This window comes from Talpa occidentalis, unplaced genomic scaffold (genome assembly GCF_014898055.3).
Source record: "Talpa occidentalis isolate TD23 unplaced genomic scaffold, MPIMG_talOcc4v2.1 talOcc4.2, whole genome shotgun sequence".
NCBI classification, from domain to species: Eukaryota; Metazoa; Chordata; class Mammalia; order Eulipotyphla; family Talpidae; genus Talpa; species Talpa occidentalis.
The window spans coordinates 15,573,455-15,594,414 of record NW_023602073.1 but is presented as its reverse complement, the minus strand read 5'-3'; the positions used below and the strand labels follow the sequence as shown (position 1 = coordinate 15,594,414).

The 20,960-nt window shown below is 42.3% G+C and overlaps 1 protein-coding gene across 4 annotated transcripts; it reads right to left on the bottom strand.

The window, feature by feature from the left end:
• Positions 1–120: 120 nt before the first annotated feature.
• Positions 121–16,926, bottom strand: LOC129146377 (E3 ubiquitin-protein ligase TRIM38-like). Of its 4 annotated transcripts, XM_054698382.1 has the most exons (9): positions 16,815–16,926; positions 14,686–14,724; positions 14,193–14,608; positions 12,224–12,319; positions 10,148–10,366; positions 9,190–9,212; positions 8,975–9,087; positions 7,382–7,543; positions 121–2,545 (listed from the first exon to the last, which is right to left on the bottom strand). In XM_054698382.1, the coding sequence occupies exons 3-8, from the start codon at positions 14,598–14,600 to the stop codon at positions 7,401–7,403; spliced, it is 1,002 nt and encodes a 333-aa protein (XP_054554357.1). In that variant the 5' UTR covers positions 14,601–14,608; positions 14,686–14,724; positions 16,815–16,926; the 3' UTR covers positions 121–2,545; positions 7,382–7,400. The 4 variants fall into 4 exon arrangements, with proteins under 4 accessions (XP_054554357.1, XP_054554355.1, XP_054554356.1 ...); XM_054698380.1 differs by having other exon boundaries at positions 14,193–14,724; XM_054698381.1 differs by having other exon boundaries at positions 121–2,542; positions 14,193–14,724.
• Positions 16,927–20,960: the final 4,034 nt, after the last annotated feature.

Below are 20,960 nucleotides of genomic sequence, written 5' to 3'. Positions count from 1 at the left end.
ACTATTTTTGGTGTCCTGCTCTTCTATGCAGCTTACAGATACAATGCAGCTTCCTTCATCTGCACGGGTGACTCTGCTGGTATCAAACACAGTGGGAGCACTCAGCCCTCCAGATGTCTGGTCACCCTGCTGGTCAGACCAGGACCCTTGGAAATCAGAGATCTGAACCCACGATGGAGAGGGTGATGCATGATCGTTGCTGGGCTCTCACTTCCCCGCAGGTCAGGCTGATCTTCTGTGGTGTCTGTATAGTGGCTGTTTCTACTCATTTATTGCACATCATTGAGTGTCCACTGAGAACTCAGCACCGATCCAGGTTAGGGGAAAGAGCAGCAAGGGAAACAGATCACATTGCTTTGCCAATAGAACTCACATTATATTTCTATAATGGTTAAACAAAAGAGACTGTTCCTAACAAGACTCCAATGGTGTAGGGAGGAATAAAGAACAACGATTTACCTGGAAATAAGGTCGAAGAATATCAGAGAAGGTATTTGGTAAGTAACCAGTAAGTGCAAGTCATATCCTTGAACTTATTTGAAGACATAATGGCCTTGCCATGCAAGCACTAAGGGGTGCCTTCTAGAGCTGATAGTGTTCTAGAAGATGAACAATCTTCTTTTTCCTCTTCAACAATCAGGAAAAAGCCAGGGTCATATGCCGCGGACCAGCACAGCAGTAGACGATGAGGCCGTCTCAGGGTTGAGAGAAACGCGCAGGGTGGTCAGGGAGTCGGCGAACAAAATGACAGACAGACACACTTCAAGAGAGAGTGTAAATCTGAGTGTAATTCTCTTTGAGTTTGTGACCAGTATATAAATGTTTTCTAAAAGCATAGGAACAGTGAATAGCAATGAAATCAGCTTGCTCATGGGTTTAGCTTATCACTGACAGGGCAGTGATTTACATCTAACCTCATTCCTAAGTAGATAGACCATTAGTTTTGTTTTTAAACTATGTAATTGCATTTTTTGTTTTATTAACTACTTTTTCACCTAAACTATATTTTAATTATTACAGGGTTTAGTAATGTTTCATTTGAGTCAGCCTTGTGTTAAGGATTTCATATGATTTTTTTAATTAACAACCAATGACCTTTATAGAAGAAAGAAGGAAGTTTAGAAAGACAATAAGGGAATAAAATTTGTAGTTCTAGAAAGACGAAATAAGGTTTTTTGTAGTAGCATTCTTGTAGTGGTTCCTGGTGGTCCTTATCTTTTGATAAGCATCTGTCTTATCTATGTCTTCAGGGAACTTTGCTGTACTTCCCTGCCCGCTGGTTCCTTGCTCAGCCGGACCTAGGGACCGTGGCGAAAGCCATTAGCCCTAAAGGTCACTGCAGGGGGAGTGCAGCAGGTCCCCCTTTGTTTTTAGAACAGAGCTGGAAGGCGTACATATCTCGTTGAAGACTATGGATGGACCTGTGAAGGGAGCGAACGCAGAGGGGAATAATAAGACAAAGGAGAAGGACAAGTAGGGAAAGAGCAATGAAAGAGAGGACAAGATGATACCAATGAGTAGGAGTCAGAGTTTGGAGGGTAGAAGCCAGAGAATGGGCAAAGGAAGAGACTGAAGTGTCCAGATGAGACTTACTGACAGTAGAAATTTCAGCTTGGAGAGACGAAAGGTCATGAGAAAGGTCATTGTCATGCCAGATGCCCAATAGGTGATTTTTTCTTGAGATTCCAATGTAAGGAAGAGTTATAATGTAAAGACGTAACACAAATGAAACGAAACTGAACATGGCAATGAGTAGACAGTTGTTGTTTAAGAAGTTGAACCTCATTGCCAATAGCAATAACAATTTCTTTCAGAGCATTTAACTTTCTTTCTAACTTATAGTCAATGTCCCTCTGTGTTGCAAGCGCCATGGACACGTTTTTGGTAAGGTCATTTACAAAAGAAGCCGTCTTAGCTTCCTGAATTAAAGCAATGGAGGAAGCAGCCAATGAAGTAACCAGGGAAATCAGAGCAGCAATGCTAGAATAAGGGTAGCAATAAAACGTTTAGGACGAAGAAGAGCATGTACTTCATCTAAAACTTGCATGGCAGTATTATCATACCAAGGCATATCATGTAAATCAACAGGTAACATAACATAGTAGGGTCTTTTGAGTAAGGTTACAACAGAGTACAAACGAGCGAGAGAAGGGGTAATACAATTAGTAACAATGCAACCGGAACAATGAATGGAGTAAGAAGTCCCACGCGATTGAATGCGTGTAGCTGAGGCCTTACCCAAAAGCAGAGCAAAGGGGTATCCAACGTAGGCACGCACTGGGATCTTAGCGGTGTCCTGTCCAGGTTGTTTGAAGTGTACATCATTAAAGGCAGTGAAAAGACTAAAGAGTTCAGGCTTTATGACAGAGCTTTTTGTCCAGGGAATCGGGTTATTCAGTTCTGCCAATGGAGGCAAGCTTTTTCATCATTTTCAGAGGTCTCTGGAACCCTACCAACAAAGCAGCAGTTTCTCCACATTTTAGTTTAGCTCTGTGTCAACTCCCTGGAAGAATTGTACTCAAAGCCACACAAAAGGTTAGCTCTGCTAGAAAAAGAAAAAAAAAATATATGTATATATATAACATTGCTGTAGAGTGTGGTCAGTCAAAACAAGAAAACTTTGTTGAATCAAGGCAAAATGTAAAAACATTTTCAATGTTATGCCAAACAAAACAGTAAAAATCAGGTGTATTTCCAACAGTCTATACAGTCCTTTGTAGAAAAATTTTTACTCTCAAAAGTTTATTATTTTTAATCAATTGAGGCCTTTTCTTTTTATTTTGTGTAGAAACAAGTCCTGCAGATATTATTGAAAGATTTTGTTTTGGAAAACCAATGTTAACATTTTTGTACATATTAGAGTTTTACCATTTTTCCAAGTGACAGTGATTCCCTTGTAGTGTAATTTACCAGGTAAACCAGATAGGACAAATTTATCTAATGTTCTTCCCAGGAGGAAAAGGAGAAAGTTTGTGGAGTGTCTCTAAAGCCAGCTGCTGAGGTTCCACAAAATCTCCTTTAACCGATTAAATGACAGGCTACCAAATTTTACTTTAATTTAGATTTTTGGGAAGCTGTGTCATAAATACTTAGAAAACAGCAAAAACAACCATATTTAATCTCTATAAAAATTCTAGCCCTAAGTGTAATATTGACAATCAAATCATAACCTTTAATTGTCATTTTAAAAACCTTAGTTTTTCAGACACTAAAAGACATTATGTACCCAACATCATTAACCTAGACAAGGGCCAAGATTATACCCAATGTTAGTGTATAAGTCCATGTTTTGAAACAACCCATTAGATTATAACTCAGTTATTATTAACCAAAAATTATTTCAGCTAATGTGTTCCCAAAAACACTAAAATAATATAAATCATTTGAGTGTACAAAATTTCTTTTTGTAAAATTCCTTTTTGAGATTTTCAACACTTTCCTTAGCTTTGTTACTTTTAATTCTTTTAGACCTTCAACATTTGCTTTAACACTTATCACTTTACTTTTAGGACCATTAAAATATCTATTTTTAATACATGTTTTTCTTTGTAAACACACATTTCACATTACATCGATTTAGGATTGTCACATCTTTCATTAGCAGTAAGGCATTATAATACATTATAATACTGTCCTCTCTTTGTACTAGATAACTTAAATGTGAACACACAAGGTAATATGACATTAGAATTTTCAGCTTTCACAAATAGGTGCAAAAAGTAAACCTGAAAGTTTAGTTGTAGCTTTAGTTTTTGTTATGACTGGAATTCCATTTTGCATGGCTGTTAATAACATAATGGCACATACCTAGGTTTTTCTAGGCTGGCTAATAAAGAAGCAATTAGGCAAATCAATAAAAAAAAAAATCAGAGCACCATATAGATACTATGTACATTTTTCACATGCATGTGACTCAGTAGGAAAGACAAAAGTATCTTTTATACCAGAAATTTCTTTTGAAATAAACACATTTAAGCAAAGTATTAATACTTAACATAACTTTAAGGCATATATGCTTTGAATTATATCATAAAATTTAAACTAGTTTTTGTTTATTAAAAAATTGTTTGATCAAGATCTTAAGATTTGTTTTATGATAATTTATAAAGGCGCCGTCTATAATTAGTCCTCCAGAGGTAAAAAAAAAAAACAAACACAAAGAAAGACAAACAGATACAGAGATCTCTTGATATACATTTAAAATTTTGGCCATGTGCATATATTTTGAAATATAGTTATTTTACCAATATGTGTGAAGATACTGAGGTTTTTAATGAGTTAACAGCTAAAATCTGTACACAGAATAAGTGTCTAATCTTAATTATTACCAAAGACCTTGGGCTCGAGACCACAGCAGTCACGGCAGTTTTTACTAATTTTTTTGATAATAAATATTTTTGGAGTTTACATTTTTAAGAAATGATTGTTTGGCTTTAGGTTGTTAATACATTATCTCACTGGGAACAGTCATATTTTAAAACATAAAAGAATACTGTTATCTTGAGAACAGGAGAAAAGGTAAATTTTTACAGTCTGCCTGTAAAATTTGAGGTTTAGAATTTAGCTCAAAAATGTCTGTATCATCAATTTATGTTTTGCCAGGTTAGTTTGTTTTAACAAGAAACTTAATCTTTTACAGGTCCAATAAGTAAAATTAAAAGCTTTTATTCAACCAGTAAGCATTCTGTATAGCTTGTTAGCACGTCAAAAGTAACTCAGCAGTTTTTGCCTAAGACAATTTAGACTTTAAAATCAGAGAAACACAGGGAAATGGAACTTTTTTTTTTTTTGTAGAATGAACCAAAATAGTTATTTAAGGTGGATAATAGAAAAGTTCAGTCCTCCACAGCAGGAAGGTAGTAGAGACCTGTCAGTGATCCCAACACCAGAGAAAAAGTCCAGGCAGCTGCTTGTTGAGATCAAGGGCAGCTCCCACCAGCCCACTGCAGTGGGTTTATACTATTTTAATAAAAACCTTTTATTTATATTATAGTCATATAGTCTCATACACTCATATTTAACCATTTTTTATCACTTTAACAATTGTGAATGAACTTTGAATACTATTATTTATAAATGCCTTATTTATTTATTTATTTATTTATTTATTTTAAAAGAAACAAATGGCAAAACTCCACCAGGGGGAACCTAGCCTCCTCCCCAAATAATTAACAGGAAAAGATTGGAGCATTTTTTTGTTTCATTTAAGATCATGACACATAATCTCTTATTTGTTTTTGAGTTTTTATTTTTATCTCAACAATTTTAGCCAAGTCTGAGCTGGAAATTTGGGCTGGATTTTGGAATGGTCTCATAATTGGGAGCCGATACCTCTGCATAGAGGTCAGTATTGGCTCTAGAATCAACTTTTGGCTTTTGAAAAACAATTTCACTATCCCAAGAATCCTGATCACTTTCTCTAATACTGCAGGCTATTTTTTCTTTTACCTTTTGTTTTGCATCTTTCATTTTGCCTCCAGCCAGGCAAAAACGACCTATCTGTTCAGGCAATTGTTTTATTAATAAGGAGCTGTCAGCTGAGTCCTCTTTGATGTTATTTAGGGGTACAGACAGCCATAAGTTTTTGAGTTTTTTTATTTATTTTCTCTAATTCAGACCCTTGATCTAGTGCCGCGGGGGAAGCATTTAAGCAAACTTTAATGTAATCTTGAAGTGTACCAGTTTTTTTTATATAGGTTTAATTAGTTCTTTACAGAGGGAATTAGCATTTTTCCATGCAAGCTGTTTAAACAACAAATCTCGTGCTCCGGAAGATGGAAGAACCTTATTCAGAGCATTTTGTAATCTGGCCACAAAATCCTGGTACATTTTATTCTGGCATTGGTGTATATTAGTAAGGTTAGTGGGTTTATGTTTAGGTGAAGGAAGATTTTTCCATGTCACTATAGACAATTTATTAATTTTGATTAAGACATTTTTTGGTAGGGCAGTCTGTCTGTGTACTTAATATATTTGTTTGTTCCCTTGAACATAGAAAGGGAAATTTTTTCAGCCTTGACCTTATTATTGTGTTTTTTAAGGAAGGCATGTACTTAGTCCTCATATTTCATGTGAAATAATACATACATTCCTGAAGGAAGAACAGTCTTGGCAGGATTATGCCAGTCATAAGGGGTTATCCAAATGGCCGATAGCATGTCAATAATTTGATAAGTATAAGGGGAGTTATGACCTGTTGTCTGAACAGTTAACTGTAATTTTTTTTTTTTTTTTAGAGTTTTTATGGGGATGGCCTCCCATGTAGGGCCTTCTTCATCAGCGCAAGTTAAGGTCGGAGGTCCAACAACAGGAAAAGTAAATGAAAAGTCTCCCGTTTTTGTTAGTCTCTTTTGCTGATCCTAGAATGCCACCTAATGGCCCTCTTACAGGCAGAAATGGTATTTAATGTTTTAGATTTGGTAACAATTGGAAAAAGATTAGTGGTTGGGCGGGAGGGTTTATCATTTTTGAAAGTTAATTTATCTAACATTTCAGTATATTCATGATCATTAAGCTCATCCTCCGAGTGGGGAAGGGGTTCCTCTAATGTGGGAATGGAGGCTTGAGCAAGTAATGGTGTTGTTTCTAGGTTTTTGTTGTTTTTAAGATTATCTTGAATCTTTTTTTGTTGACTATCCCACAATTCTGCCTCAGTGGTGTCAACCAACAAATTTCTAATTTGTACCCACAAGGACAAATCCTACGTTGGGACTGAGACGGCCCATGAAGGGCATAAAATTCTTTTACTTCCTTTCCTACTTTTTCCAGGTTTCTAGTGATAGACTGCCTCCTTCTGGAAACCACGGGCATACCCGTAATATAAATTCATAAAGTTGCAGTAGAGCTTTCTTATTTACTTTAATACCACGTGTTTCAATCATATTTTTTAATATAGATAGAAAAAGATCTCTGTTTTAGGTCTGTAATTGACCCATGGTCTCGTGGTGCTTTTGTTCACTCAAGCAAAGATTTCTTTCAACTGTGCTGTCCAGCCCGTGTCCCTCGCGGGAACTTGCGGAGGCGTCTTAGCTAAGGTCTGTCTGTATAAATCCCGGACTAGGCTGCTCCGAAGAGCAGATGACCGTTATGCCATATGACGTTCCTCCATGGGAATCGCAGGTGCAGCCCACTCAGTCTCCATAGCCACGAGGCCGTGGAGCCGTAATCATACACTCTCACACACACACAGCACCACGAGCATTCACACTTAGAAAAACTTCTCACTATCTCAAACTGATCACCCTTTATCAGCGAGCTCCGGACGCTCCAGTGAGGATCCTATCCCTGACTGTTTAAAAGAGGGTATATTTAAGGGAATCACATTCACACTCACACACAAGGAGGGAGATAGCTTACCCAACACGATCTCTTCATTACTCACCTCTTCTTTGGGTGGAAATTCAATGAAATGCAAGGTCGGGCCCCACGTTCGGGCGCTGCTTGGCGCGGACCAGCTCAGCAGTAGACGATGAGGCCGTCTCAGGGTTGAGAGAAACGCGCAGGGTGGTCAGGGAGTCGGTGATAGAAATGACAGACAGACACACTTCAAGAGAGAGTGTAAATCTGAGTGTAATTCTCTTTGAGTTTGTGTCCAGTATATAAATGTTTTCTAAAAGCATAGGAACAGTGAATAGCAACGAAATCAGCTTGCTCATGGGTTTAGCTTATCACTGACAGGGCAGTGATTTACATCTAACCTCATTCTTAAGTAGATAGACCATTAGTTTTGTTTTTAAACTATGTAATTGCATTTTTTGTTTTATTAACTACTTTTTCACCTAAACTATATTTTAATTATTACAGGGTTTAGTAATGTTTCATTTGAGTCAGCCTTGTGTTAAGGATTTCATATGATTTTTTAATTAACAACCAATGACCTTTATAGAAGAAAGAAGGAAGTTTAGAAAGACAATAAGGGAATAAAATTTGTAGTTCTAGAAAGACGAGATAAGGTTTTTTGTAGTAGCATTCTTGTAGTGGTTCCTGGTGGTCCTTATCTTTTGATAAGCATCTGTCTTATCTATGTCTTCAGGGAACTTTGCTGTACTCCCCTGTGCGCTGGTTCCTTGCCCAGCCGGACCTAGGGACCGTGGCGAAAGCCATTAGCCCTAAAGGTCACTGCAGGGGGAGGTGCAGCAGTCATAAGTCCTATAATCATTATAATTGAATTCTGCCCAGTATCAGAGTCAGCTTGGAAGTGGATTATTCCCCAGTCTAGCCTCCAGATGGGAACAGAGCCCAGCCAACACATTCATTGCACTCTGTAAGGCCCTAAGCATAAGTCCTGGCTGATGTGAGCCCCACATATCTGAACTACAAACCTCTGAGATAATAATATGTGTGTTGTTTTAAGTGACTGAATATTTTTCCAGCCATGGGGAATCGTTTCAGCTTCATTCAGATTTTACAGCCAAAGGAATTATTAAAACAATTTAGCTTGAATTTTTTAATTGTGGACATGTGGAGCATGGCAAGTACTAAATAAGAATTAAGGTTTTGGGTTTGCTAATACTAGCTTTCATTAAGATTCAACTATTTATGGTGTCATAATCCATTTTCTTCTTAGTCCTGAATACTGATATATCTTTCTTAAACATCACTTGATGTTAAATGTTAACAATAAACATCATGATGAGGATTGTTCTAAACACTTTACACCTGCTGTTGCATTTGATTTTTATGAAAGCTCACTGAATTAAGGTCTGTTCATACATTTATTTTCAGAATGGGAAAATGAGGTAGTGGTTGGCCTGGTTGATACAGCAAATCAATGGGAGAGGAGGAATTCGAAGAGCCTGAAGAGAGAACAGTTTGCCACTTCCCTGTCTACACCCAAGGGAGCTTGTTCCTAACCCACTGAAAGCAGCTCAGCAACCTCTCTGCCTACGAGTCTGAGCAGGACAGGTAGGAAGCTTGGCTACCACTTAAGGGGCCTTTCCTGTGAAACATTAAGGCAGTTATTTGATTCACATACCTCGGAAGAACTTAAACACTTTCTTCAAATAAAAGTAAAGCTCAGAACCATTGTACACGGTTTGAGGGTCCAGAGAGAGGTCCTCTGGTGTTTTCAGCTTCACATCTGGTTGCCTAGAATAAACCGACAACAGACCTTGTGCAGTAGACGTTCCATTCAGCTCTGGACCCCTCACATCCTCACATCCCCTAAACCATGTGTTCAGACAGACTTACCTTTCCAATGTGTCTTTCACACTCTACAGTGAAAACAAAGACAGAAGGTAAGTGTGGGAAAATCAGTATGTCATGTCACTTCACACAGGGGGTTACTTGTTATGAACACTCCACCCCAGGAAGCAGAGTGACCCAGCCTGAGACACCCACGCATACCCAGGTAGAACGATTCCCGTCCCCGTCCCCTAGGATAGTCCCTGCCAGTGTGTGTGAGTGTGTGATCGCACTTGCTCAGGCTTGTGGGGAGTCATGCAGACTGCATTCACATCAGCCTGTGACCTCAGGGACTTGATCATGTTACCTTTTGCTTTAAGTGACCTAATTTGTTTCTGAGGAGCCCATATCAGAGATCACTGATGACAAAGGTCCTCAGTAGTGAATCCTTGCCCAGACCCTGGCACTGGGCCACTGAGGTGGAGGCAGCCGGTGTCACCTGCTGAGGGCGCTGTCACGCTACATCCTCACCTTCACAGTGTAACTACCAGTCCTGCAATAGCAACTGGATTCCAGGCATTTATGTTCACCTGCTGGAAGCTTCAGGCAGCTGAAAGGAGGTCCCATAAGAGCTTATGGCCCAAGACAATAAGTGAATCAGGAGAAGGTTACCATTATTTTGGCTGCCTCACTCTATTCAAGAGATGGTTAGAAGGGGTCCATGAACAGTTGACAGGGGCAAATAAATGGCAGGAAGTTTTGCTGTGGTTCCATAAAAACAGGAAACCATCACATCTACCCAGAGAAAGTTTAAATTTCTGATACACCTGCTGACCCCAGGACCTCCAATGCTGCCAGCAGATATGGATATAGATTTTAAACAATGTGTCTTTAATTTTGGTGCCACAATTAAGTGAAGTAGACAGGTCTCAGAAATCTTCCCATGTTCCCTCATTGTTCTCCACTCAATAGTAGGGAGCAGATTAAACTTCTTTTCTGTCCAGAAGTTCACAGCCTCTCTTACCTGCCGCAAATTCAGGGCTGATTCTTGACATTTCCTCTCTAATTTCAGCATAAGGCTCTCAAGTTCCAAGCTCTGCTCTACCAGACTGGCTTCACCTTCCTGCCATCTCCTCAGCAGCTGCTCTTTCGCTTTCTCCAGTCTCCTTTCCTCTTCATGGAGGGAGTTGAGGAGATTCTGTAAATCAGACTGCATTTCTTCTCTCCGAAGCTCTATGTTCTCCTAGATTCAAGAAAGTAGGCAGAAAAGGGGGAAACAATCCAAATGTACCTCTATGGTGAGTCAGTAAACACAGGTGTGACTGAGACACAGTGCAAATCTGCTCACCCCTGGGAGGAAAGAAAATTGTAACATGTGCCCAACTGGCCATGTATTGAAGATTCATGCAGAAGGACATGAGCCAAAGAGGAAAAATGAAAGACCGTATGAGTCTTCTCATATGAGGTCCTAGTCAAATTGAGAAACAAATGAAGTAGAATGGTGGCCGCCAGGAGCTGGGAGGAGAGAGCAATGGAGTTATTGTTAATGGACATGGAGTTTCTGGTTTTAATGCTGAAAAAGTTCTGTAGATGGAGAGTGGCAACGGCTGGAAAACAATTGAGCACAATGCCACTGGGCTGCTCACTTAGAAATGAGTAATATAGCAATGATAGGTAAGGTGTACTTAGCGCAAACACCTCAGAAAAGTTTGCTTAGCTTCTGTGGGTCATTTTCCCATGGGCACTGGAGCTCAAAAAGTGTCCAGCTCCCTCTGCAGAGTCCAGCCCATGAGGCAGACACTCAGAAGTGGGAAAGCTGATCATAACTATGTTGGCACCTCATCACTTTCCTTCATCTCATCCAAGAGATAAAAGAAGAGGGTAGGAATCGCAGAATCATGAAATTTGCCTAGATCAAAGAACTTATCATTTGTAAGATAAAACCAAGCGTTACTGGGGATGTAAGAAGCTATCTATATGTGTGTGTGTTGTGGGTAGATATCTTCAAATAAAGGCTTGTAACGAATGTAAATGAGTCTGAATTTAAAACAACACACTGGTAGGAATCTATGATTCTCAACTCGGGGAGGTCTGGATAGTTACCAGAAATATTATTGCCTTCAGCCCAAATTCAATTATCATCCTTATGGATGAGACTAAGAAAAATGCTGAGATACTCGGTTTTCTCTGGGGAGGACAGAGTGTAATTTCCATGGGTGCTTTCTCAAGTCACACTGTGCTTCAGTGACTATGGTGTTGTGGTGGAAGTTGTGGCACTGCATGGTTTCTGTATATGGTGTGTAGCAATAGTTCTCCCCACTACCCGAGATTCCAGAAGGGAGGAGACAGAGGCAGTTGCAATGACTACAGTGACAGGGATCTCCACTTGCCGGTTCCTAGCAAGGCCCTCCGAACTTCTGAGGATTTTAACATGAGAATAGGAGGAGTTTATATTTCACATATGCACATCTACAAAGAATAGGACAAATGTGGGAAGAGACCCTGAAAGAGGAAAATGACTCATAAATTTGATTACTAAGGAATGGATTATGTCCATATTTCCATAAAAGAATGTGTCTCTGATCCTGCATGGTCTGGTTAGAGACCCACAGTCTGCAGTGGAAGTGTGTAAGTTCTTACAGAGCTCTATCCTCATCAACAGTCTCACAAGCTGGAGTTATGGGAGTGTCTCCTGCACTGGTCCTCTTTTTGTATTCACTAAAGTTGATATTAGAACCAGGAAGTAGAGGGTCAGACCCTGTACTGTGGTAAATGTGCCCAGGTGAGTTCATTAACTTAAGACAGGAGGTAATTTCAGTCATTGAAAACTTGAAATGTAAGGAGCACAACATTTGTGATTCTCCTGACTGAGGTATTAGGACACCTAGCCAAGTACTAGTCATAGAAACATAAAGCAGAGGAAAATTCTCCTAGATGAAGACAACTAATGGCAAATATTAAAGAAAAAGGCATACTTTGGGGTTCCACAGTTTGGTCTGATTTAAAGAGAATAAACCATCAATGAGTACTTTTCCCTATCACCATAAGCCTAAATTCTAGGCTGGAAAATAGTTTGAGATCAGGAAAATCAAATTCTTACCTCCCATTGTCTTATTTCATCTTTCCTCAACAACTCCACATTCTTACATTGGTCTAGCACTACCTTCACTTTTCTCACAATCTCCTGGAGCTTTTCCTGAAGGAAAAATTGGGTGAGTTATGGCTTGTCCATTTCACAACTCTCATTGGCACCTAGAAGAATCCCAGCCTCCAAGATGTACCATAACATTGAATATATTTTTGAGTCCTTAGGCTTTAAAAGAAGCAACATAAGGGCATTAATGTAACTCATGCCCTCAGTGGCCATGGGCAGTGGCAGGATTGTGGCATCTTTCTGTGCTGTGGGCGATCTGTGATTCCCAGCTCATCTGTGGACCACAGACTAAGCTATTTACATTACTGCAGTCTGCCAGGGACATGCTGCATAAAGTACAAGATTATAATCATCTAAAAGTAAATTTTATAAAATAATAGGCTGGACCAATCATAATACAGAGTGTTTGAAACACGTAGAACTGTTTACATGTGACCCTGAGTCAGGTAGGAGAGCCCAGGATGGCAGCTGAAGTTACAGAACCAGTTCATAGGGGAGGGGGAGCTCTGCTGTCACCTGAAGAACTGTCATGACATCAACTTAGAGTGATTAGTTTCCATACCTATCTCTAGGGTTCCTTGTCACACAGTTTCTCACGTTTTCAGCCTCTATTAAGAGATGGGGAAACCAGGTCATGAAGGCAATAACTAAGTCGCTCACACCTTCCATCTAATAACAACTGAAACTCTTACGATATTTCAGCCTCCACAGTCAGATTCCTGAGGCCACGTCCATCACCCTATGTTGCTTTTTTTTAACTACTTGGTGGGCAAGTTATGGGATCTGCCCCATCACAATGGTGAGCTGCTCCTGGGCTTACAGGGGGAGGTGAGTGCGCTGAGGGTGTCAGGACTGACACGCCCTGACACAGGATCCAGAACCTTCACACAAGACACAGGCACCTCAAGGATGAGGGAACACAGAGCCCCACTCTGGGAATTTTTCCTTCAAATGTCAACAGGGCAGAGGAGGAAGGAATCCTTCTTCCTCATTCCTGCACAGCACAGGGAGCCTCACTTTAGCAGCTCTTGTGTGAGAAACGTGGCGGTGCCTGAATATCTCAAGGCTTCAAACTCACCAATTCTTTCTAAATCTTTTAGCTGTCCTTCTTTATACTTGCTAAAGCCTGTTTCCATCCCGTTTTCTTAGAGGACTAACTTTGATTTTAGTCCTTCATGTTTATTTGTGCACCCAGAATGTTCTTTTAAATGTCAGCCTGATCTTTCCCTCCACAAATAAAATCCCAACTTTGGACCAGGATTTAGACTCTGAGAAATACCAAGGTTCCTTCTTAATTTCCTTTCTCACGGCCTCATCTGCCTTTTCCATCACACACCCCCTGACCAGGTATACCCCCTGACACGTGATGTCCCTGAGTTGGAATCCTGACTCATCTCCACACACGGTGGTTTTGTGTGTGTCCTTCTAGACTCACTTCTGGGCAGTCTCCCCCTACACTCATTCCTGCCCCTTGGTGCCCCCCTCACCACCCACACCAAGAGATGTCAGGTGTCCTGTGTTCCTTCCTCAACGTTATAATGTGGCTATCTAAAAAGTCGTGGTTCTGACCCCTGGGGTTTCATATTCTTTCCCGTGCTCTTGCAAGCTGTGGTGTCTCCAATTAAATATTCAAGGTGAGGCCATGAACGAGGCCATTGTGACAGAGAGCAAAATCTATTGTCCAGGAGAAGTTCATTACAGGAAGTTCTTACAGGAAAGGATTCTGCTCAACTTTTGAAGGTCAAGATGGACACGGGGTGGACATGTAATAAATTCAACATGGATGTGTAATAAACTAGGCAAATGAAATGGTACAAATTTATTTTAGGGTCAGTATAATGGTTTTCACTACAATTGATTGGAGTGACAATGTGCAACCTGAGAGGCGCACTTGCTAAAGACTGTGGCCACTCACCTTGTAGCCTGCATACACGTCCTCCACTAAAGCCGTGCTGTGTCCTCTGTGCTGGGGGGAGCACTCACAGCGCCAGCAGATGAGCTGCCCGTCGTCCTTACAGAACAGGTGGAGCCGCTCCCCGTGTTCCTCACACAGCCTCTCACTGTCTATCTCCCTGACAGTCTGAATGAGGTTTTCCAGTTGCTTTATGGATCGGAGACTCTCCCTTTGAAATGGTGCCCGGCACAGGGGACATTGGGGCTCCCTCAGGGATGACGTCCCTCGTGGGTTCTCAAGGATGCCCTCTATGCACCGGCGGCAGAAGCTGTGCCCACAGTGGATACTCACAGGCTCTGTCATCAGCTCCAAGCAGATGGAGCACGTGGCTTCCTCCCTCATCTTCTTGGTAGCTGTGGCTAAGGCCATGGCCCTTCCTGAAAAGCTCCAATATCAGGTTAGAGGCAGAGATGAAGTAGACAGGATTTTCCAGAGTGAAGGACAGAAGCCTCACCTGAGCCTCTGCGCCTGCACAGTTGTTGAAATCTTCTCTCTGGAGAGAGAAATGGATGCAATTTGAAAGATGCCTCACCTATTCCTCTGTGGCAGAGTAGGGTGATCCCAGTCATATTTGCCCACTTCAGTTTAGATTAAAATTCAGTAACATTTAAATCCACTGTTTCAGTCTGACCAGCCAAAATTAAATGCTTAAATGGCCAACAGGCATATGAAAAAATGTTCACCTTCACTTATAATCAGGGAAATGCAAATCAAAACTACCATGAGATACCATCTCACACCAGTGAGAATGACACATATTAAAAAAACTAGCAACAACAAATGTTGGCGAGGTTGTGGAGAAAAAGGAACTCTCCTGCATTGCTGGTGGGAGTGCAAACTGGTCCAACCACTATGGAGAGCTGTGTGGAGATTTCTGGACCTACTAAACATAGAGCTTCCATATGATCCAGCAATTCCACTCCTAGGTATTTACCCAAAGGACACAGAAACATCAATTCCAAAGAACACCCGCACCCCTATGTTTATAGCAGCACTATTTACAATAGCTAAGCTTTGGAAACAACCCAAATGCCCAAATGCCCAAAAATAGATGACTGGATCAAGAAGATGTGGTACATATACACCATGGAATATTACTCAGCATTCAAAAAAGAGAAACACACGCAATTTGCAGCAACATGGATGGAGCTGGAAGGGATCATGCTCAGCAAAATAAGCCAGAAAGAAAAAGAAAAATACCGGATGGTCTCACTCATAGCAGGAATCTAGAAAATTTAAGTAAGGGACCAGGAAAAAGAATAACTATAAGAAAGAAAATATCAAAATCAACAAACAACTATGAACCAGAGACACTCTATGGGGGTTGGAAGGCGGGGAAAGGAGGGATTGGGGTCAACATAAGGGGGTTGTAATTGTATGGGGAATATAAAAAATAAAATTTAAATAAAATGTGAAAAAAAATTAAACGCTTAACATCTGAGAATGGTCTCAGGATATCCAAGTACAGAATATTCCATCATGGGAGACAGTGACAATGCTCGGGTACTAACAGAGCTAGAAAAGGAAAGAGGTGGTTCACAAAAGTCGCAGGAGAGAAGAGAACTCAGGGAGGGAGAGTGAAACTTTCTCCATGTCTAATGAGTTTCGGGAGAGTCGGCCCTGATTACTACCTTGTCCTGCTAGCATCACTGAGGTGAATGGTTGGGGAACAGAGTACATGGGAACAATCAGCCTTGCCTCTCCTCACACCCCCATGTCTGGTTCTCTGGACCCCACCAATAACCACAAAGTAAAAGGGGCTCCAGGTTATTCAAGTTCGCATGGAGACCACATTGAGGCAGGAGAGCTGGAGAGGGTGGTAGAGAAGGTGTTGGTGCTGGGAGCAGAGTCCCTGGGCACAAGGGAGGTGACTGTCTCCCTCAAGGGGAGGACAGGTCTCCCAGGACAAGGTCAGGGCACCTGAGCTGAGGGAATTTGCAGAACCAGGATGTGGGGAGGCAGGAAGCATAGGGCAAGGCCTGTACATTGTGGCTCCTTGTCCCAGTGTCCACCAGTGTGTACCTGAGACTTGAGACAGAGGAAAAGTGTCCAGAGAAGAGGGTCTGCCCTTCCCCACAGCTGCAGCTGCTCAGGCTCCCAGTGCTGCTGCCCTCCCCTTGCTGCCATGTGTGGGGAGTTGCTGAGGGAGGAAGTGAGAGACCTTTCCTTTGCACTCACAGGGCCTGGACTAAAAGCAGATCCAAAACAAGGAACGGGATAGATTATTTCCCCCTATTTTCAGGTCTTGCTCTAAGAGCCAGAGTACGTCTCTGCAGACTGCTCTCCCGCGGAGGGGATTTCTCCCAGGGGCTGCACCTGCCTTCCTTATGCCTGGGGTTGTGCTCCTGGGGATGCCCTTCCTCTGAACCCTAGTGCCTGCCCTTCATCAGCTCACAGCCCCATCTGAATTGTGTCATGGAGTTTCCAAAGGGAAAGCAGAGGGATAGAGAGAGGTAGAAAGCAAAGTCCTGTGTAGTTTCACAGTTGGTGGAGCTCCATATTGCCACCCACCACCCACTGCATGTGCACACACACACACACACACACACACACGCAGAAATCACAGTCCACCCCAGAGCAAACCTTGGTCTGGACTTTTTCACTCCTCCTCACAGAGCAGTCAGTCACAAAATCGCTGCCAGTCGCTCTGCAGCTCCACTTCCGGATTCCTGGAAGGGAAGTTCCTCTGACTAGAGTCAACTCAGAAACGAAACTGATGAGGGGGCGGGTCCAGACAGATGAGGGAGGAAACTTGTCAAAATGCCAGAGGTTTTACACTCAGGAATCCTGACTGGAGGGCCTGGTAGGAACAGCACCCTTCCTTCAGAACAACAGCAGAGGGGACAAATTAAAATCCCATCGTGACCTTGAACAGCGTGTGGGGCAGTCACCTCGTGGGGAAGGGAGAGGCCCTTCTTGAGGCATCAGATTCACAGACAGAGGTCCCTGTTCCCATGATAACTCCTGGCATCTGCTCCACCACCACTGTCGTGGATGAGACTCTGCACCAGGCACAGCTCATCCCTAGTTGTCTTGTCAAAGGTCCAGGAAAGGAGACAAGGGACACCACAGGGGATCAACCACCCCGACACAGCAGCAGCCAGACTAAGACAAGCTCATGATAGGGTCTGTCTTGTGATCTCTACCCCTGGCACCTGCTGTGTGAAGGAGGGGATCATGCAGAGCCCAGGGCTGAGAGGGTGAGGGATGCAGAAGAGCCTTCAGAGACATGTCCCCTAAGTGGGGAGAGTCCAGTGCTTCAGGTGATGTGTGTGATGTGGTGAGACAACTAGGTGAGCAGTGAGAGCAGTGCCTGGTGGTGCTTCCCTGTTTATGGGGAGTCTAGGTTGTCAGACCTCATAGAATTGGTGTGGGTGAGATCACTGTGCAACAGGGTGGTCCCCAGGAAAGGGGGAGGTTCCCTGCCCCACCCAAGGGAGGGTGGAGCTGAGCAGGAAGGGGAGAAGCTGAAGAAGAGACTAAGGAAGGAAGCAGGATGGAGCCAGGAGACCTGGAGGAGGCACATGGAGCCTAGAGACACGTGAAGAAACTGCGCTTGTCTTTTGGTCGTAGACGGGGTGACACAGATGTGGGTGAGACCCGTGGGGAGGTGACAATGGCAGCTTTTATCTTGATGTTGATTTTGCTCTTTTCCTTCCGGGCTTGTCCGGTTGTTTGTGACCCTTTTCTGTGGGTCCCCACTGGAAGATGCTTTAGACTTGTAGCAGGCTTTGGGGCCTTGTTCTGGGCCGATCCCATATGGATGGACTTTTACCCACGAGGGGACGGGTAACTTTGGGTGCTTCATTTAGAAACTAGACTCTTTGCCTTTCCTGTATTGTTTCCTAGTTTTTATTAAAGTTCCTTCCCATTAAAGTGTCATATGTTTTGTGTTGATGCGGCGGATGGCAGAACCCATTTAGAATAGGCAGGTTTGCGGGGTTTGGGCTGCCCCTCTCCCTGTCCTATAACAACTGGAGTCCCTTAATAGGATCTGTAGTCCTAGTGATATCTTTGTGGGGAACTATCACCCCAGATACCTAAGTTGTTTTTCCTCAAGTCCTTCTGCACTCCACTCAACCAGGACTGCTGTGTCCTCCAGTTGAAAAGTGTCCCCTCCCCAGGCTATTTTGTTTCCATTACACTGATCACTGAATATTTAATTATCTTGCTTACTTTCTGCCTTCCTCACGAGCATGCAAGTCCCACAAGATCATGGGTTTGTGCTAGCATCTTTCACTGATGAATCCCCAATATCTAGTAGCTTCAGCACAGAGCTGTGAAATAACAGAATTTCTACGCTGCACTCAGCAGTATTGATGACGTGCATGCAGACTGGGTGATGTGTTGTGGTTGGGGACAAAGGAGGTGTATGATGGTGTGTGCTGCATGTAAATGATACAACTTGTGTGTGTAATGTCATGTGGTATATATGATTATTACCAAGCAAAATCCATGTTTGTCTGTGTATTAGATGTTCTGGGTTTTGTGAGCTATGTTAGAAGGGACTTTGTAGATGTGTGATGGATTCTCTGTGGTATGCCTAGTGGCTGTGTTTGTTTTGTGTGTTTATGGGGTGTGCCCACAGATTAAACTCAAAGTGGTTCCAGAAATTACCAAAATCCCTGGAAGTGACAGGTTTCCCAAAAGCTGTTCCTCACCTCCAGAAAAATAAATTTGGGAAAAAGAGCTGGGACTGGGAAAGTAGCCTCGAGGAGGATTGACCAGATCATATTACAAAAGTGATGACAGCAAGAAGAGAGTAGGATCAAAACAAGGGTGTTGGGAATTTTATGGGGACAATAACAAGATGAAAATGCATACATTTTACCAAAATGAAAAAAGATGCAAAAATATATAAATTAAAATTAAAACAAACAAGCAACCATAAACAAAAGTGATGGCAAACTGATGATTACACTAGGGGAGAAAGAGGCAAGAATTAGAGGAAGAAAGGGAGAGCACAGGATGATGGGTGTAAAATATAGCTTGGGAGGAGTCTGATAATTCAGAATGATGGTATAACAAAGGACTTCCTCCTTAGAAATCTTAGCATCCTTTGCAAACTGTGCATTCTCTCTCTCTCTCTGTCCTCTCTCTGTCTCTCAGCATAGATGACTCTTTCAGTTGAGCTTGCTCTGACGTGCAATGAGGCTGACACATGATAATTTTCCCTCACTTGCCCTGGAACAGCTGGGAATTTACTGAAAACCAACATGGGCCAGGCCCTAGCACAGAGCTCCCTGTGTGTTAATGTAATTCTCCTTAATACAATTTCTGGAGTTTGAAACATGATAATATGAATAAAAATTTTCTACAGGGCTCAAAAGCTAATTTGAGCAGGCAGAAGAATATGGTCCACCCAGGCTGAGGAGAAGAATGAAGAAAATGCAGAGAAAGGAACAGCACTTCAGAAACATGTGGGATACCATCAAATATACCTTTTTACCTAGAATGACACTCACGCAAGAAGGGCACTGGGTGAGAAATAAACAGCACTCTCTAAATTATCAATGGATGAAACAGAATATGACAGGGAAATTTAGAAAATATGGAGGCTTTGAAATGAGTGAAAATGAAAGTCAACAAATCAAACCTTAGGGGCTGCCGCAACAGCAGGGCCTAGGAGATGACAGATGTAAAAGACACTATCATAGTAAAAGCTCTTAAGTCACTAACTAAGCCTTCTTGTTCAAGAACAGAAAGACCAAATGAAAACCAAAGCAACAGCAGTCTGAGCCCAGAGGGGGAGCGGGCACCCACAGCTGGGGCAGACCAGGCACGCAGAAGAGTGTGCCTGTATCCTAATAACCATTTTAGAATAGGGACCTTCTTCAGTAAAGACTGCTTGAAACCAGCAGAAGGTTCCCAGAGGAGTCAGAAGTGAGCTGGGAAGTTCAACCAAGCCAGGCCTCTTCTGGCCAGCACTCCAAACCCAGAGGAAGAGTGGACACTCAGGGCCAGGGCAGACCAGGTGCGTGGAAGATAGTGCCTGTCTCCAAAGTGCCATTTTTGAACAGGGAACTTTCTTCAATAAAGACTGCTTGAATCTGGCAGAAGGCTCCCCGTGGAGCCAGAGGGAGAAGGTTCCCTGCGCAGTCAGAGGTGAGCTGAAGGCCCCCACAAGCCTGGTGCCACCTGGCAGGAAGTCGGAGCCCAGAGAGGGATCCAGAGATTTGGAACCCAGAGTGCAATCCAGCTGCCCCACTTCCAGAGAAGTCTGTGGGACTTCAGATGCACCTTTGTAACTAAACACAGGAGGAGAGATTCTGTGACAGTGACCATTAACATACTCAAAGTACCAGTGCCTCATTAGACTTCTGGCATAACAGTCTAAGACACATTTGGATCGCCAGTTTCTGAAACTCCTGAAAGAACACACCAAAAAGATGCCAGCCAGTACCGGTGGCACAGTGTCCCAATGCATAAGGCAAATTAGAAAACAGGCAGCAGGGAATAGAAAAACTACAAGCAAAGTAGCAACGCCTCAGAAAAAAGACACACCACAAAAAAACAAAAAACACCCACCAGCTTGCAACTACGGTGACTTGGAAGAACTTCTGAGCCTTCCAGAAAAAGAATTTAAAATTGCCGTGATGAAAAAACTGATGGAAGTCATTAAGGAAAACAATGCTCAGAAGAATGAAATTGAGTCCCTAAAGAGGGAAACGAAGGAAATGCAGGAGATCAAAGGATTAATAGAAGAGCTAAAGAATGCTGGGAAAAGCA

Coding starts and splice junctions, on each gene's coding strand:
- LOC129146377 (XM_054698380.1), bottom strand. CDS start 14,600: ATGGCCTTAGCCACAGCTACCAAGAAGATGAGGGAGGAAGCCACGTGC. Junction 9,213..10,147: donor CAGCCCTGAATTTGCGGCAG/GTAAGAGAGGCT, acceptor TTTTCACTGTAG/AGTGTGAAAGACACATTGGA. Junction 7,544..8,974: donor AGTGTTTAAGTTCTTCCGAG/GTATGTGAATCA, acceptor TCTCTCTTGAAG/TGTGTCTGTCTGTCATTTCT.